The sequence below is a fragment of the Carex rostrata genome, chromosome 1 (assembly GCF_964058835.1).
Source record: "Carex rostrata chromosome 1, lpCarRost1.2, whole genome shotgun sequence".
Classification (NCBI taxonomy): domain Eukaryota; kingdom Viridiplantae; phylum Streptophyta; class Magnoliopsida; order Poales; family Cyperaceae; genus Carex; species Carex rostrata.
The window spans coordinates 10,818,639-10,836,363 of NC_135918.1; the positions used below are offsets into that span (position 1 = coordinate 10,818,639).

General features: G+C 32.5%; 2 protein-coding genes and 1 long non-coding RNA gene across 3 annotated transcripts; 1 reads left to right on the plus strand and 2 right to left on the minus strand.

The window, feature by feature from the left end:
- Nucleotides 1-1,348: 1,348 nt before the first annotated feature.
- On the minus strand, nucleotides 1,349-3,963 carry LOC144566190 (uncharacterized). Its single transcript, XR_013515155.1, has 5 exons — nucleotides 3,633-3,963; nucleotides 3,316-3,552; nucleotides 2,807-2,886; nucleotides 2,176-2,293; nucleotides 1,349-1,588 (listed from the first exon to the last, which is right to left on the minus strand). It is a non-coding gene; the product is annotated as an uncharacterized LOC144566190 (long non-coding RNA).
- Nucleotides 3,964-4,035: 72 nt separating this feature from the next.
- On the plus strand, nucleotides 4,036-6,819 carry LOC144557475 (uncharacterized). Its single transcript, XM_078306084.1, has 6 exons — nucleotides 4,036-4,047; nucleotides 5,109-5,121; nucleotides 5,268-5,508; nucleotides 5,911-5,982; nucleotides 6,388-6,449; nucleotides 6,629-6,819. The coding sequence occupies exons 1-6, from the start codon at nucleotides 4,036-4,038 to the stop codon at nucleotides 6,679-6,681; spliced, it is 453 nt and encodes a 150-aa protein (XP_078162210.1). The 3' UTR covers nucleotides 6,682-6,819.
- A 3,754-nt stretch (nucleotides 6,820-10,573) lies between these two features.
- Nucleotides 10,574-12,808, minus strand: LOC144558137 (leukocyte receptor cluster-like protein). The gene is made up of 2 exons (XM_078306880.1): nucleotides 12,368-12,808; nucleotides 10,574-11,014 (listed from the first exon to the last, which is right to left on the minus strand). The coding sequence occupies exons 1-2, from the start codon at nucleotides 12,719-12,721 to the stop codon at nucleotides 10,679-10,681; spliced, it is 690 nt and encodes a 229-aa protein (XP_078163006.1). The 5' UTR covers nucleotides 12,722-12,808; the 3' UTR covers nucleotides 10,574-10,678.
- Between the last annotated feature and the right edge of the window lie 4,917 nt (nucleotides 12,809-17,725).

Consider the following 17,725-nt stretch of genomic DNA (forward strand, 5'->3'; position numbering starts at 1 on the left):
ACAAGTGGTATCAGAGTAGAAAAATCAAAAATTAAGATACACTTAATTTGATTATTATATTAGATTCTAAAAATGGCACTTCGTACACCAAAACATGTTAGAGATCTCCAATGTTGACTCCATCTACTAAAAACTTTAGTTATTGAAAACAAGATTATAACCAACTATTTGAAATTGATTGAAGTATGAGAAGCTGTAGAAAATGATTTCACACCAGTCTATAACTCAACCACCAACATAATTACCACATAATCCAAACTTGCCAAAAAGGTATATGACCTTGCCATGAATGCTATTATGGGTGTTATACATGAATCAATATGGATTGTGTTCTCAAATGTTATAAATACAAAAGAGATGTGGGAATCTCTTATACACAAATATGAGGATAATAACCAAATCAAATAAACCAAACTAACGGGTCTAAAAATAAAATTTGAGACCTTTGGTGTAGAAAATGGTGAGTCTATAGAAGACACCTATAATAGATTTTATAAATGCAAAATGAATTTATCAAACTTGACAACCACTATCTAACAATAAGATTGTAATAAAGCTTTTACAAGTTATGCTTAGGAAACCTGGATGGAAATCAATGGTGAGCGCACTAGAGGTATTGTCGAGAGTACAAGTCTTCACATCAGAGGAACTGTTTGCAAATCTCAGAAGTTGTAAAGAAAAACTCCAAGAAACCGAGGATTCTAAACCCAAAACTAAACTCACGTCCCTATATGCACAAACTCATAAACCTACAAAGCCAAAAGAATACAACCACTACTAGAATTCACAATATTTCCCTGGGTAGAAAATCGGCTTTTCCATAGGCATACCGTTGGAAAAAGCCCTAAAATCGTCATTTCCATCGGATACCGTTGGAAATACTACCGTGGCAACAACCCTCGAAGGAAATAGTGATTATTTCTGACGACACCGTGGGAAATACTCATTTTTTTTATTTTCCATGGGCACACCGATGGAAAAAAGACCGTTGGAAATACTTTCACGCCTGGGAACTGTCTGGAGTATTTCCAAGGGTTGTGAGTAGGACCCACCTAAGTATTTCCCAGGGCAGATTGCGTGGGACCCACCCCTGTATTTCCAAGGCAAACAAGCGTGGGACCCACATGTTTATTTCCAAGAGCCATGTACGTGGGACCCACCCCAGTATTTTCAAGGGCTAATATTTACCTGGAAAGATGATTTTTGTTATTCCATTGATTACCCATGGTAATAACAAGTCTAAATGGAATTATATAAGCATGCTCTCATTATACAATCCACCCTATACCAACACAGTATTGACCCGTTTACATTCCCCAATTGTCATTCAGCCAAATTAACAAACAAATTGAAATATAGAGAAAAATCATACAATTAATATTAATCAACATGGTATAATCATCATTTATCAAATAACCAAAAAATATTACAACACAAGTGCTAAAAGAAACTTCTATATATACCTAAAATATGCCTTAATTCAAGACCACTATCAAAATAATATTTAGAAGTGACTAAATTTGCAAAAATGTTTTTACAAGAACGATGCAATCACTCTTTCTTTTATCTTGCTATGTTGTCCTCCTTGCTGTAAAAATGAAAACATGAGTTAGTTTGTTTTGGAGAATGAAGTATTGTTGATTATTGGATATTTGAATATTTCAAGAATTGTTCAGTACTGTACAAAAAAAAATACATGTATATGAGCTTGATACAAATTTTGAATTTTTGAATTATAAGAAGAAAAAAAAGCTAGACTGACTAATATATACAAGCACTTGACAATAATTTTGAATTGAGCTTTAGCAAGTACGTGTATATATATATACACCATTTTTAGGCAATTAGCTGTGGACATAGTCGGTTATTGCGGTAAAACATGCAATGAATTTTATGAAAAATAGTTTGGTCAGATATTGCCCATAAACTTAAAAACTCATACCACCATTTAACCTAATAGGTCAACTATAGGATGTCTCTACTTAAGTATATGTATTGACTTAGGATAAACTATTCAATTATTAATTAAAGCATGCAAAAAGAATAGGCTATGTTTACAAGGATATGCATTTACTTTTGTATCAATTTGGAAGGACCTAATTCTGATTGAAGCTAACCTGCATGTAGATCTATGATTAGCCTTTTCAATCATATAAAATAAGAGTGAAAAATTACCTGAAACCAAATGTTTTTCAGGGGTCTACTGGGCAGCCAGTCCCTCAACCACCCATGTTTATGGAATATGCACATGAAAGGTGGAAACCCCACCACCTAGTACAATCCCCGATACAGCCTGTTATAAATCAATAATGAAATATAAGCACCTATCTCACAAGTTGTCAAGTTTAGCAAAAATAAAAAATCATACATCTAAAAGTTACATCACGCAAGTTTGTTCAAAACTTCCTACCTTCCGTTACAAAAAAAAGGACAAAGTAATTAGACTTGTTCCTTTCAATTAGATAGACTTGTTACTGCCTCACCTCATCACCTGCTATGTTAAATTAAATGAAGCTCTTCTTTTCATCCCTCTATATAAGCAACCTATTGGTTCATAAAATTTCTTTAATATTTTTCAAATGAAGGGCCAGAAGATATCACTCCATAATTAGAGTTTTCTTATTACTTACCTTATATAAGTACGAGTCTGTAAAAAAGTATTCACTCCGACAAGTTTATATTGGCATGGGATATTTATAACCTCATTAACAAATTCCATGGAAACGGACAGAATAAAGCATAAAGCAACATACAATAATTGTTTGCTTCAACATTGGAAAAGTGTTTTTGTATACTTCAGCAGTACCTAAGAGGAACTCATATGGAACTTTGGATTGAATGGAGCCTCTTCTCCTCTTGAGTTGTACACAGTACATCCCAATAGCCCTGAAAACGATGACAATTTATAAGAAAGAATATTCATATAGAATTGCTAGATGTGCTTATCAGTAAGTTGATGACAAATAAAGTATAATATATGGTATACTTTGCAGTAGAAAAAAAGAAAAAAGTCAAATTGTGTACTGTTTCAAGTGTTACCAATTAGGTTGTACCAGTATAATCACCATAATAAAGGTTTCAGTTGGCTTGCACAAACTGAGACAAATCCAAATAACTGGTAATCGAAACTGAAAATCCTTGAATGCAAAAAAAGGGTCAAAGATTCATAGTCATCTACGCATATAATCCAAATAACAAAATTCTCTTAGATGCAAATTAACTGAAACAAAAATATTCATCTTTGCTGCAATATTTGATGTAGACAGCTACCATAAGTAAAATAAATGCATAATAGTGGCTAATTTATATTAATACCTTCAGCACAGCACCCACAAACTTCTCTATATTATCAGATTTCAATATTCTGCAAGAACAATATGAAGAATCAATTAACACAATGAAAAAATAATCAAATAAATTGTATAGATGGAAATAAACTGTAAAAATAATCAAACTCCTCCTGTTGTTTCTCTCTATTTGAACCCCTGGCAAGTGGCCATTGGCTCGGAAACGGCATGAATTTGCCTTGATAACCCGTGCATTTATTTCTCTCTATTTCAAAACCAAAAACACATGAGAATCTTTTTCAAAGAAAAAATATTCAAAAATATTCAAAACCAAAAACACCTCACCAGCCCCGCACCTCGTCAGCGGATCAGCTCCACGCGCCTAAATCTCACCTCGCTTGACCAAAAGAACGATTTGGGAGAAGATGGGGATTGAAGGAGATGAGGGAGATCTGAGCGGGTTTGGGAGGATCGGGTCTGAGAGGAGAAGAAAGGAAGCGAAACGAGGTTGAGCGGGGCGATTTGGGAGTGATTTGGGTTCTTTGCTGGAGAAGGAACCGAAATTTTCTAAAAGTGGGAGAATAAGTGAAATTTTGAGAGGGAGTTGAAGGAGGGAAGCGAAAAATTTAGGGTTTTGCCGCTCAATCTCGGTTTTTTACGGAGAGTACACGGAGGAGAGTAGCAATGGAGAAATATTGGTCCAGATAGAAAATAGAAGAAGTTTGTTTGTATTGCACTGGGGGAATTCATGAACTCTGAGGTAACATAACTTTTGTGTTTAGATCAGGACCGTCTGATGATCATTACACACGAATATTAAAGGATCTTACACATCACTTAGGGTCGGATCTAAACAGAAATATTAGGTTACCTCGGAGAATAGAGACTCCCTATCCACAGCATCTAAAATTAAGACATCAAGACTACTCGTTACCTATCAAACGGCTCTGAATTTAATATTTACTAATTAGATAATGTACGTACAACAAGTAATTTTAAAAAATTCTAAAAAATTAAATTAAATTATTTACATCTTCTGTGACCAAATCATACTTATAATTGTCCATTTTATAGACTTTTACTATTATTTGTCACTTCATATTTAACAAAAAACTGTGAACCGTTCATTTTCACATGAACAATCAACGGTCGATCTGTAATGAAATTATTCCATATTTGTTTTAAAATGATCAAGGGAGAATATTGAACGTAACGAACATAAAAATTCTGAAATTTTATTATATTTGAGTTTCGATCCAATGTGAATTGTTCATAACCCTTTGATGTTTCAATATTCCGTCGGCTCGATGGATATGTAAATAAAAATAGAATTTCATCAAAATTTACTGGAGGAATATATATGCAGTGCTCTTCAATTTCAACGGTTCCGATCGACCAACGGACGACGTGTTTACGTGTGTCTTCATTAACTCACAAAGCAAGAGTATATGTTTTATAGAACATAAACTCTTGCTTTGTGAGTTAATGAAGACACATGTAAACACGTCGTCCGTTGGTTGATTGGAACCGTTGAAATTAAGGAGCACTGCATATATATCCCTGCAGCAAATTTTGATGAAAATTTATTTTTATTTACCTATCCATCAAGCCGACGAAATATCAAAACATCGAAGGGTTATAAATATATGTAAATCTGAACCGTTTGATTGAAGATGTGTTGTTCTAATTACCAATGGATACCTCCAACTATTCAATATTATGTCACAGACTAGAGGGACCCAATGTAGCAAATTTTGTGTCAGCCCTCTATGTAAAAATCGTCTCTTCTCCTAACTTTTATGTTTTTTTCTCTGAATTCAGAGAGGTCTGGATGGTCCTTTGGTTCAATGACTGACTGACCATTCGATCTAAAATAAGATGCGTGCACTATACTTCAATATCCGTGCATGAATGTTCAATTTTCGTGCGCACATATCTTAATGCAGATTGAACGGTTCTGAATCTTATTGGACTCGAAAGTTCCGCATCCCTTCATTCCTCCTCTTCCTATCTTCTGCCTCCGCCAAACTTCCCTTTTCCTCTCCGCTTTCTCTCTCCTCCGCCCTCCGCATGTCTTCTCCCGTTACTTAAGTTCTAATCCTTCGCCTGATCTTTACTCTTTCGCCCGTTCCTCCGATCTCTCTTCTTCTCTGTCTCTTTCGTTTCTTCTCCAGTTACGACGGAGGAAAGAAAAGCCCAACCGTACTCTGAAAGCAATTAGGTACGTCTATTTCCCAATTAATTTTTCAATTTCTCTCAATTATTTGCAAATGTTTTTGAATTTCTCCCAATTTTTAAGTAGTATGGACTGTATTTCATTTCTGTGATTCTTGATTTTGCCTCTGTGAATTGTTCATGCTTGTCTGTACCAGTTTAATACCAGAACCGGTACCATTCTTTACATTGATATGGGTGTGTTACTGACCTAATGAATTTACAGTTCATGCAGGCCACAAGTGAGCCAGCACATGGCATGCATGACAAAAACTCAAATGGAAAAAAAAATTACTCTCACATGCATTCTAAAAAAGTTACTGATTGTAATTACATCTCCAATTTACTGCCACCTATACCTATTACATTATTATTTGTTTTCATTTCCTTTCAATTTTCTAATTTGCAGTTGGATTTGTTACATTGGTTTCCACAGTATCATTGCACTTGCTGCTACTGCTTCATATGTGCATCGTTTGAGGTTCGTGTGTTATATTGTTTCTTAGATGCCTTCAGTCCCTTTTTATATGCTGACTGTATAAATGAAGATAGTCTTTTTTTACATACTGGTACATATTAGTACATATATAATTTCATGATTTTATTTTTACTATAGACAAAATCATACTGGTACATGCATTTTCACTGACACATACACATACACAAGAAATGAACTATATATATAAACTGTACCAGTATACACTAGTTTTGACGTGTTACCTTTTTTTAATAATGGGATATTCTTGACATTGCAACAATTTCATTCCATACCAGCAATGATGATCTAAATTTTTATTTACTCCTTAGAATAGACTCATTGCAAAATTTGTTGTTTTCTAATTGACAATGTAAATAAGCTGTGTATGGTTCCTGATATGCGAGGAAGCCACCTAAGTCTATACTTGCTCATGGGGAAGAGAACACAAAGGTCTCGACTAGAATTGCGTGGTAATGCCTCTTAATTAGTAATGAATTTTACCTTCACCAGATTCTTAATTATTATCCCTAAATTATCTTGAAGTTGTAGATTAAACACAAGAATTTGTTTGCTAATTATCACTGTTTACTAATTGGAACTAATTTTACTCATTTACTAACACTCATGTGTTTAAAAACATATATTGTAGGAGGACACAAGAGTCTTTCAAAGGAAGATCTTATGTATTGCTTGTATTTATGAAAATGTTTTGTATCTAAATTAAATAGATCAGTTTAATTCAAATACCAAAATATATATTTTCAATTTGTAGTGTTTCATTTTATATATCACAATTAAATACTGCTTGTTGTATGTTGTGATTTATTTTTATTGTTATAAAGGGAGATATCAAATAAACTTAAATGCTTCTGTCTCCATGAAATAAATTTTTCCGACGGTAGTCTCATGGAAATAATAAGTCTAACATAAAATAATGTAAACTGGATGAATAAAACATTTCCCAGGGTATAGTTCTCTGGTATTTCCATGCACCTTTGCTATAAAATAATATAAAAATATTAAGCAAAACATTTCCAATGGTAGCTCATGGAAATAATTTCTCTCTCAACTTCTCATTTATTTCCAACGGTATGGGGAGAGGTATTTCCATGAACTATCAATAAAATATATTTTTTTGGTCTATTTGGTGGGTCATGGGTCAGGCATTAGTATTTTCAACGGTATGGGGAGAGGCATTTCCATGAACTTGCAATAAAATATAATATATGGTCTGTTTGGCGGATCATGGGTCAGGCATTAGTATTTCCAACGGCAAATAGAAAACATTTCCATCAGCAAACAGGAAAGATTTCCATGCGCTACTTTTTCCATAGGTCTACCGTTGGAAATAATGGAGTGTGTCAGAAATCGCAAATTCTTTTCCATGGACCCTTCCTACCGTGGGAAATCACATTTCATACCGTGGGAAATATTGTAAATTCTAGTAGTGAACTCACCATCATCTAGCTCACCAAACTACTTTAACTCACAAAGCAATAACCCTCAACCAAAAGAAAATGACAAATTACTGAATGTATTAATCCAAGGGATGTTGTACTTTGAAATAAAGTACAACAAAAAGAGAGAAGATAACAATAAAAAAGTCATTTGTTTTGGGTGCAGCAAAGAAGGACATTACATCCAAAATTGTTTCAAACTATTCCCTTCAAAGAAAGAAGATGGTGATCAACATAAGGGATAGAAAGTTCAAGAGCAAGAAAGAAAAAGCAATGGTCGCAGACCAACAAACGGAGACAGACTACAGCAGTGGTGGAGAATCGAACTCAGAGTCTGAAAATGAGAAAGTCATTAACCTAGCATTGATGGCTACCCATGATAGTGAAGCATTTTCCTCCAGCTCAGCAGTCAAGGTACGCCTAACCCCTGAGTTAAATAAAGTACAAGCTTCTAAATAGCGTTTATAGCGGTGTAGCGGGGAGACAAAAAAAAAAGCTTTAGCGAATAGCGGAGCTATAGCGAAAGCTATTATAAATAGCGTTTTTTTATTTCAAAAATTATATTTTATATTTCTACTAATAGTAAAAAGAGTGATGCTTCTATGGACATAAGGGCATATTTGTAAAATGAATATATTTTTATTTTCAAAGTTCAAACAGCCGATCCGAACCGTTCATCTTGTTCTCCATATTAATATATCTTTGGAGACCAAATTTTACATTTTTATGAATTTATTTACTATTTATTAAGATGGGTATAAAACATATCAAATTCAGACCATTGAATTTTGTACCCATCTTAATAAATAGTAAAAAAAATCAGAAAAATGTAAAATTTGGTCTCCAAGCACATATTAATATGGAGAACAAGATGAACAGTTCGGATCGACTGTTTGAACTTTAAAAATAAAAATATGTTCATTTTACAAATAGGTCCTTATGTCCATAGAAGGCTTTGCCTAGTAAAAATGTCTCATCAAGAAAAAAAATATCAAATTAATTAAGAAGTTATAATATTATTCATATTAAACCAATACAAAGTTCAAATTTTCATTCAAAATATCCCTAATTCAAAAACTATCGATATATTTTATATTCAAAATATACCACTACCATATATTAATGCATGATACAAAATTTAATTGATATAGCGGTATAGCCCGCACATGTTCCATTGTATTGATATAGCTTAATAAAGTAAAAAAAAAAACCAATCTAGATATTAAGGCCCATTAAAATTGCAAAATCATGTTTTCAGAAAAAAAAAAAAATTGCAAAATCATAACTCATGCATGTAGCATAGCGGACCGCTATTGCCCCTACGCGCTATAGCGGTCGTAGCTTGATTAGCGCAGTTTTAGCCCGTAGCTTAGCTTTATGGGTCCAAAACCGCTATAGCGGCGCTATAGCTAGCTATTTAGAAGCTTGATAAAGTATGATGTGATAATGAATCTTTAAGTGTCAATGAATCAACTAGTGATTCAATTGCTTCTTTAGATAAGAAATTAATTGCTAAGGTGGATACCAGGTTGAACAACATGCTTGATGAATCACATGCCTTACTACATAAGAAAGATCGATGACGTCATCCAAAATTTAGAATCTGAGATTCTTGAGCTAAAACTTAAGATAACTAGTTTAAAGTCCACAATACTAGAGTTAAATACAAAAACAACTTGTGTAGGTGAAATTAAAAATCTTAAAATTGAATCTAAAGAATTACAAGATAGGAATGAAAATCTCAATTCAAAATTAATGATCGAAACAGTTGAATGTGAAAACCTATGTTATGAGTTGGAAAAATAAAGAACTAAAAATAAACAATATATGTAGAAGACACTCAAGTGAAATAGCAATTTTGAAAAATAAGATACAACACTTGGAGACCGAAAATAAGGCTTTGAGACCACCTAATGAACCTAAGAGTGTCATTAGGATAGATTCAATAAAACATGCATGTGAGGAAATTTGAAGTTCTATCCAAGCTCCCAGAGTCAAGAATGGTAACTTCTCATTTGGTCTCACTCACATGAAAAGCCATAACATCAAAGGGGAATGCACTCAAAGTTTTTGTAACATGACACCTCAATCATCCACACCTAGAAATAAACTTAAGTATAAGAAATGTACACCTATCGCACAGATCACAAAGAAACAATTTTGTTAGTCAAAGTATATAAGGTGGTTACAATAAGGATAAAATTTACACACATAACAAGATTCAAAGGAATTGATCAAATAGAGGTGTTCCCCTACATTCAAATAAAATCACAATACAAAAGAAAAATATGGCAAATAATGCAAATTATAAGGTTGTCAAAAACAAACACTATCAGAAAGTAAGTAGTGGTGTCAATAGGTCTATACACCTACATAATGCTCAAGAATCACATAGGTCTTACCTAAGCACATCAAATCAAAGATCTAACTTCTACTCAAATTCTTCGTCTAAGTCCATTAATAAAACAAATTCAATATTATGCAATTATTGTTGTAAACAAGGACATACGTCGGTGGATTGTTGGTTTAGGAGAAAGGACAATATGTCAAATGTTGTTTGGATGTCTAAATCAAGAAACAAATGAGTTCTACAAGAATCATCTCCCCAAAGTACTTGAAATTTTAAAATGATTAAGGGGAGATGAACTTAATATGTGTACTAGTATCCTTTGTCTAGTATACATTAAATTTAGGAAAAAGGAGTTAATATTTTTGAAATAAAATAATAGTTGGGTTATATGTTAAATGGCTCGTTTTAATATCTGATAAAGTTTAGAAAACGTCTAGATAGATAGAAGGCATATATAGCAACTACTAAAAATAAATTATTCGTCCAAAAATAATCAAAATGAACCAAAATGTTATCTACCGTTGCAACGGATCATTCATTCACCGTCACCCAACGGTAAAATTAGCAAATCTTCATAACATGTACAAATCATTAGAAAATTGAAAATTAAACGTTACTGCTCAATGGCATTAAATTAGTAAATCTTTAGAAAAATTTACCAACTTGTTAGCTTCTGGGCTATATATATGTAATTGATATCCCTTGACCTGGTCAGGCCCAAGGCCTTTATCAAAACCCAAGCAATAGCTGGCTCAAGTTGGAGGATGATAAAAGAAAGGTGGACATCAGTGTGCCAAACAACCCCTTGTAGCATTCTGTAATATTATTTCTACACCAAGAGGACTAAAAAGGAAAATAGAAGAAAAGAACTAATTAAAAGAAACAAGTCCCTCTATCCCTTAAATCTTCTTTTTCCAGACAAGGAAAGGAGCTTTCTTTCCCTTTCCTTCTCTGTTCTTTCTCTCGCCATCCTCTCCTCTCTCAACTCTGCTATCGATTTCTTCTTGCTCTTACCTTCGATTCTACTCACCTCTTTATCACCATTCAATGCCTCATAAGAGACTGGTTTTGCAAGGTACCATGGTTTATTTACGCCCTTACCAGCCAATCCGTAACCTAGCCTGTATTTCTCCTCCTCTGGATCAATAACCTTTGCCTCTTTAGGCTTCTCCTTCTCCTCTCTTCGCCTCTTGTGCTCTTTCTTATGGGACCCAGCTGCCTCTTCACGCTGAAATTTATGAGAATATGTTAATATATAGCTCAAGTTAAAGCTGGAAGCGTGTGTCATAAATTTTCAAAAAAAGAACTATCCTTTAGAATTATTTAATCTAACAAATCAATTGATACTATCCAGCAAACATTACAATGCTTCTAATAACATATAAAGAAACAAATTAGGGAAGCTAATTAAGAGATTCAGGCTGAGAAAAAAATTTCTCTTTTAGCATTGAGAAAAAAGAGCAGATTAGTACGTGATAATTAAGATCATCTCATCTCCATTGTTATTTTAATTAATAAGGCGATGTCCCTTTACAACATACAGTTAATCCAACAACTGCTACTAAAACTTTAAACAGTGTAGTCCTTAAATAAGAGGACAGGCAATTAGATAACCTCACAAAGACCAAAAGTAAATCATTTCATGAGACACTGATCAGTACACCTAACTTTTTCTGTTTCACTAATATATTGGTGTATATGACATTATTTGTTTGTTCTCCCTACCAAAAAACAATGCTTCAAAAACTAAAAAAGATAAAATCACGGTGTGATTTGAAGCATGTGAAGAAACAACCCTATGATTGACAAAATAAGGTTAAAACTCTTAAGAAAATTGAGCAAACTATTGTAAACCATCTCCTTCATAATTAAAAATTCAAACAATAAAGGCGTATAATGATACCATAAAGAAGCCAAATGTTAGCAAATACGTCCCATTAAACAACTGCGTGTAACACTTGTTTGTTGAGTCTTTGCGGGCCTAAATTAGTTTCACAGTTTAGCAAGCCATATGAAAAATGATTCATGAGGCTGCAAACAACTATTGTTGGGATACCTTTCGAGCTGAAACTTAACAGAGAACAAAAGGGTGCTAAAATATATCTTCTTGTGTTCTGTCTTCTTCAGGGGTAGCTTGTGAGTTTGAGAGATTTTAGAGTATCGTCACTAAGATTTCTATCTTAAGTGAGTGAAGAGAGCTTTCTAAATCTTGTAATCAAACTTTGTAACCGAATTTTATGATAGTGAATTGCTTGTCAGTGCTTCCGCCAAGGTGGATGTAGGGGAAACCTGAACCATATTAAACCATGGTGTCTATTTTTTTTTTTTTGCTTATTTTTCATTTCTCTTTTGTTCATTGCTATTGTTGATTGCCAAGTTGTGACCCAAGAAAGGTCCCAATTTTCTTTCACACACAAGGTGTTAGACAATTTGCATCAGAGATCCCTTGTGTTAAAAAAACAAAACCACACAGATAATGTTCCAAACCTAATAGTAGTTGAAAACTTCAAATCAAGGTGGGTCTGCAAAATAAATAAATAAATAAATAAAGAGAAAAACAAAGGGGGGGTAGAAGAACAACCTTAGCTTTCTTTGATTCCCTGCGCTCATCTGAACCGAGAAATCCAAAATCAGACAAGTCCCCAAATAAGTTTATATGGCCAGAATCCCCCTCCGATGCCTCGACACCCGACTCCGCAGCTTCAACTACGGGTTCTGACGTAGATGCTATCGTGGCAGAGGCCGTGGCGATGCCTCGGGCCCGGCGGAGGCTTTCGAGGCGGGAATCGGCCTCAGCGCGACGGGACTGCTCAAGGCGGAGCTGCTCCTCGCGCGCCGCGGCCTCCTCGTCCCGTTTGACCTTCTCGCGGTTGTCAAAGTTGTAAACGTTCCATCGTTTCTGAGGAAGTATGTTGAGACCGCCATGGCCTCCCATCGCCTCTTCTCGCTTGCTAGACTCGGAGGATTTGTTGGAATCGGGGAAATCGACTCGAAAGAAAGCGAGACCGGAAAATGAGGAAAAAAGCAAGAGCTAATTGGGCCGGGCCTATGTAATTGACAGCAATAATCATCAGCCTGTTATTAATATTATCCGAAGAGGCGATAGCAGATTAGCAGGAACGATGAACTTGATTGGATTAGTGTGGAAAAATAGAACGTCCGAGTCAGCTCTAGCTCTGTTATGGGAACAGTGCAATTAAAGCATGTGTGACTGTTACGTGTCATGACTTATGTGTCATCCAATCGTAAAAAAATCCAAAAAAATATAAAATTTGATCTGTAAGCACATTTTAACATATTCATTATGTTGAACAGTTTGGATCGACTGTTTGGACTTTGAAAACTTTAAAAATACACGATATCATCTGATGTCACCAAAAAAGAGTGTCATCCAATCCCTCCTCTATTTATATACATGATATTCACTTTTGTTTCTATTAACAAATAATTAATTGGATGTATTTCGGAGAAAATAAGCAATCGTAGACACGTACATAGTTAAATAATTTTGTCCTTTGGCAAACAACCACAAAACATATATTTTGGCTTCATCATTAATAAAATTAAAATATGAACAAAATATTATTTAGCCTTTTTTTCATCTATTCTTAGATGAGCACAAGGAAATATCAAATTCTATAAACATTTTCGAGTGCGTATTTGTGCGTGCTGCAATATTGTCGATTGATCTGTGACATGCCATTGAGCAAGTTGCATATAAAGGATGTGTTTGATTGTTATGGACTTGTACAAAATTGAGATTTCACGGATATAAGAATTTACAAAACTAATTTATGAAAATTCATATCCATAAAAGCAGATAAATGATTATGAAATTGTGCTGTGAAAATTATTGTGAGGTTTTTATTCTTCTTTTTTAAAAGCATGATGTCAAAACAATTTTTCTTTGTTTATAATTATTAATATATTTTAATGAAGTAATTGTTTTTCTTCGTTAAAAAAATTGAAAGGATTTGCAAGATTACCAAAAACCTTAGAGAATGATAATGGAAAGAGTTTTCAATAGTTATTAAAAAACAATGAACTACTAAAATTTATAAAGAAATCAAATAAAGGGGCTTGTCTAGAATATACAAAAAAAAAATGTTGACTATGCACATGAAATTACATCTGATAAAAAAAATATCTACTCCGGCCTCCAAATTTTTTTTCCCTATTGATTTGTGCATATTTTGGTTCCCATACATTTCTTGTTGATAATTTTAGTGTGATCTGATGAGGCCTTAATTGTTTAAATAATTTGCTCTATTGTTAAGCAATCGGAACGCCGCAGAAGATCAGAGAAGAAGAAGCTGGGCCCAAGCAACACAGACACACACACAAAAAAAAAATAATGAAATAAATGAATTCATGGTTTTATTCTTCAAAATAACATCTAAATTATGTTATGTTAGAGTGTATCACAGTTTTTTAATAAATAAAAAAAGGTACCTGAAGGTGATTCAATCAACGGCATTATTTTTGCAATTTTTTTGTCATCAACTTGTGACTTATTACTGAAAAAGATCTACCGCTTGTATATAAACTAAGAATGTTTTCCTATTTTTACTCTGAAATGGAATTATATGTCAGATAGAAGTTGAATTTTTGAATTAAGATTAAGACTATCATATTGAATACAGCATAAAAATATGCACAAAAATTTCGATAGAAAATTACACAATATAATAATTTAATTCATACAATAAATTATGTAGACCCTACACAATAACGAAGGAGCCTATGATGAACACTAAAAACAATCCAACAAAAAATATGAGCTGATTGTAAAATTAGCAAAGAAGCATAGCATCCAACGGAGGATCAAAATCTGTTGTTATTCTCGTGCATGAACAGTGTTCCTGCTATTCCTGTTTTTTCAAATCCAAACATTGAATTGTTTTGAGATGTGTGCATAGAAAAGTTTTGAAAAAAAGTTGATTTGAGATTCGTTCCAAAAAAAATTGATCGGTTGGATTCGGAAAAGGAGGAATATATAGCAGGATTACTATTCACGGGAAGAGAATAGTAGCGGATTTCATTCCTCCAACGGATTAAAAGTACACGTGATGTGACAAAGGTAAGAAGATAGAAAATTAAACCATTTAACCGATTATTATTTAGAACCCTCCGATACAAAAAATAAGCAGACTAAAAAGAACATTACATTAGGTGAGATCATTATTGGAGTAAAATTATAATTTTTATTTCAACATCCTAATAATTTTGTTTAAGAAAATAACTAAGCTCTTTTAATCAAAATTATCACATAAAACAATATATTATATATTTGTAAAACCTTTTGTACTTGCTTGATGCATATGGAGAATGACTGGTTATTTTTAAAAATTAATCCATGCAAAAGGTTTTATCTATGATATTTCTTCATCATAGTAAAAGGAACATCAGATAATTAATTATTCCTTTTATTTCATTTACCATGTGTGTGCTTGCTTGATGCATATGGAGAATGACTGGTTATTTTGATAATTTTGACATTGAATTCTTGAAAAATTAAAAATTAAAAATTGAAAAGAAAATTTTATAGATATGTTATTCAACATATAAATTGTTATACTGTCAAATTTTATGCAATTTAAGTATTATTTGAAGATGCATCAAGGATCGTTAATTTTGGACCATTGATATATTAAGTCACATGATGTACGGTGAAACATACACTAAATTTTATCATTTTATATTAAATAATATATATGTATAATATAGATTATGTATATAATATTTGTTTCAAATTTAAGTTTTATTTTTAAGGTTCTCAAAATTGTCAACGATAAGTTTTTCTAATGATTCCTATCATACATATATGCTTATCATTTTCTTAGCGTGTAAAATGCATTTAATTCATATTGTTGATGCATGGTTGTATTATTGATTTTTCAAGATAATAAAACACCAAGGATAAAAGCACGAGTTGTATTTAGTCAGAACTCGTAGTAGTATTTCTTTTGTTCATCCACAAATGGCATGCATATAAAGTTCTTGGCCTTTTGTGTGATGAGTTCAATCATAAATAATGAATTTAGTATTCATCCATATAATATTAAGAGTATATATAGAATGGCAATTAATAAAATTTGTAAATAGTGTAAGATGCACACACATTAATGTGCATATAATTTGATTCATATTGTGATGCATGTATTTATTATTGACCTCTCAAAATAACAAACAATAAGCGTTGAAAGCATGAGGGTTTGTATTTAGTCAAAACTCACCGTAATGTTTTTTTAGAACCACACATTGCATATAGTGTTATCCTTTTGTGTGATGAGTTCATTCATAAATTATGAGTTTAGTATTCTTATCGTGATGATCAGTTCATGCATCACACATTGCATATAGCGTTATCCTTTTGTGTGATGAGTTCATTCATAAATTATGAGTTTAGTATTATTATCGTGATGATCAGTTCATGCATCACACATTGCATATAGCGTTATCCTTTTGTGTGATGAGTTCATTCATAAATTATGAGTTTAGTATTCTTATCGTGATGATCAGTTCATGCATCACACATTGCATATAGCGTTATCCTTTTGTGTGATGAGTTCATTCATAAATTATGAGTTTAGCATTCTTATCGTGATGATCAGTTCATGCATAAATTATGAGTTTACATCTATAATAAGTTATGAATATATATAGAAAGACAATTAATAAAAAGAGGAGGGTTCCAATACCTCATGCCTTTCATACCTCATCATACCTCATATTTTATATCTTCATTTTTAAAGTCCAAATTGTTGATCCGAACTATTCAACATGATATATATATATATATATAAAATAAAATATGGTTAGGGATAAAGTTTTATAATTTTTGAAATTTTTTTACTATTTTTTAAGATGAGTAGAAAATTATTGTTTATTGAACGGTTCAAAATAGTGATTTTGTACCTATCTTAAAATTTTCAAAAAATATATAATTTGATCTCCATGCATATTTTAGTATAAATATTATGTTCAACAGTTCGGATCAATAATTTGAACTTTGAAGACAAAGATATAAAAGATGAGGTATGAAAAAGATGAGGCATTAGAACCCTCCTCTAATAAAAATTATTACCAAATAATTTCAAAAGAAAACTAATGAAAATTAATACATAATGAATATTTATCGTAGTTTACTTGACTAATGATATTGGAGAATAATCAATTTAAATATCAGAAATAAATTTTGTTGCTCATCATCTTATGTTGCTCATCGATAATAAATATATTAAAATATTAGTGATACGACATGCTAACAATGCCCCCAGCTATAACAATACCTGGATTTAGCATTACAATAACAAATTGAGTTTGGGGTTGATTTTATTTATTGAATTTAGCAATTTAAAAAAAGTTTGTTCTTCTATTTATTTATTTGTAAATATCGATATATTTTGATGTTTTGTATTGTGAAAATAATAATTTAAGTAATTTATTTATATTTTCTTTCAAACAATTTTAATTTATGTGTTATGATCAATATTTATGTGATGTTGCATCATATAAATAATCGTGGGTGAAAGTAGCATTTTAAGTTTTGTATGGAAGGTTACCAAAATGTTGAACGAAATATTAAAAAAATATAAATAAATAAATAAAGAAAATCTACTCCAACCTCTAAAATTTTTTTTGACTGATTTGTGCATATTTTGGTTCCCATAAATTTCTTCTTGATAATATTTCCCTTTGACCAAAAGACCACCGAACACCATTTTAGTTGTAATTCCAATACATATCAGTTCTCTCAAGTTCCATAATTTATGGGTGATCCATAGTTTTTGAGGGGATAATCAATTGTTCAAATTGATTGCTCTGATGAAGAAAAGGGAACGCCACAGAAGATCAGAGCAAAAGAGGTGGGCCCCGAGCGCACACGCACAAGATTCCAATGAAAGATCAGCTCTAAATTATTTACTGAAGAATTATT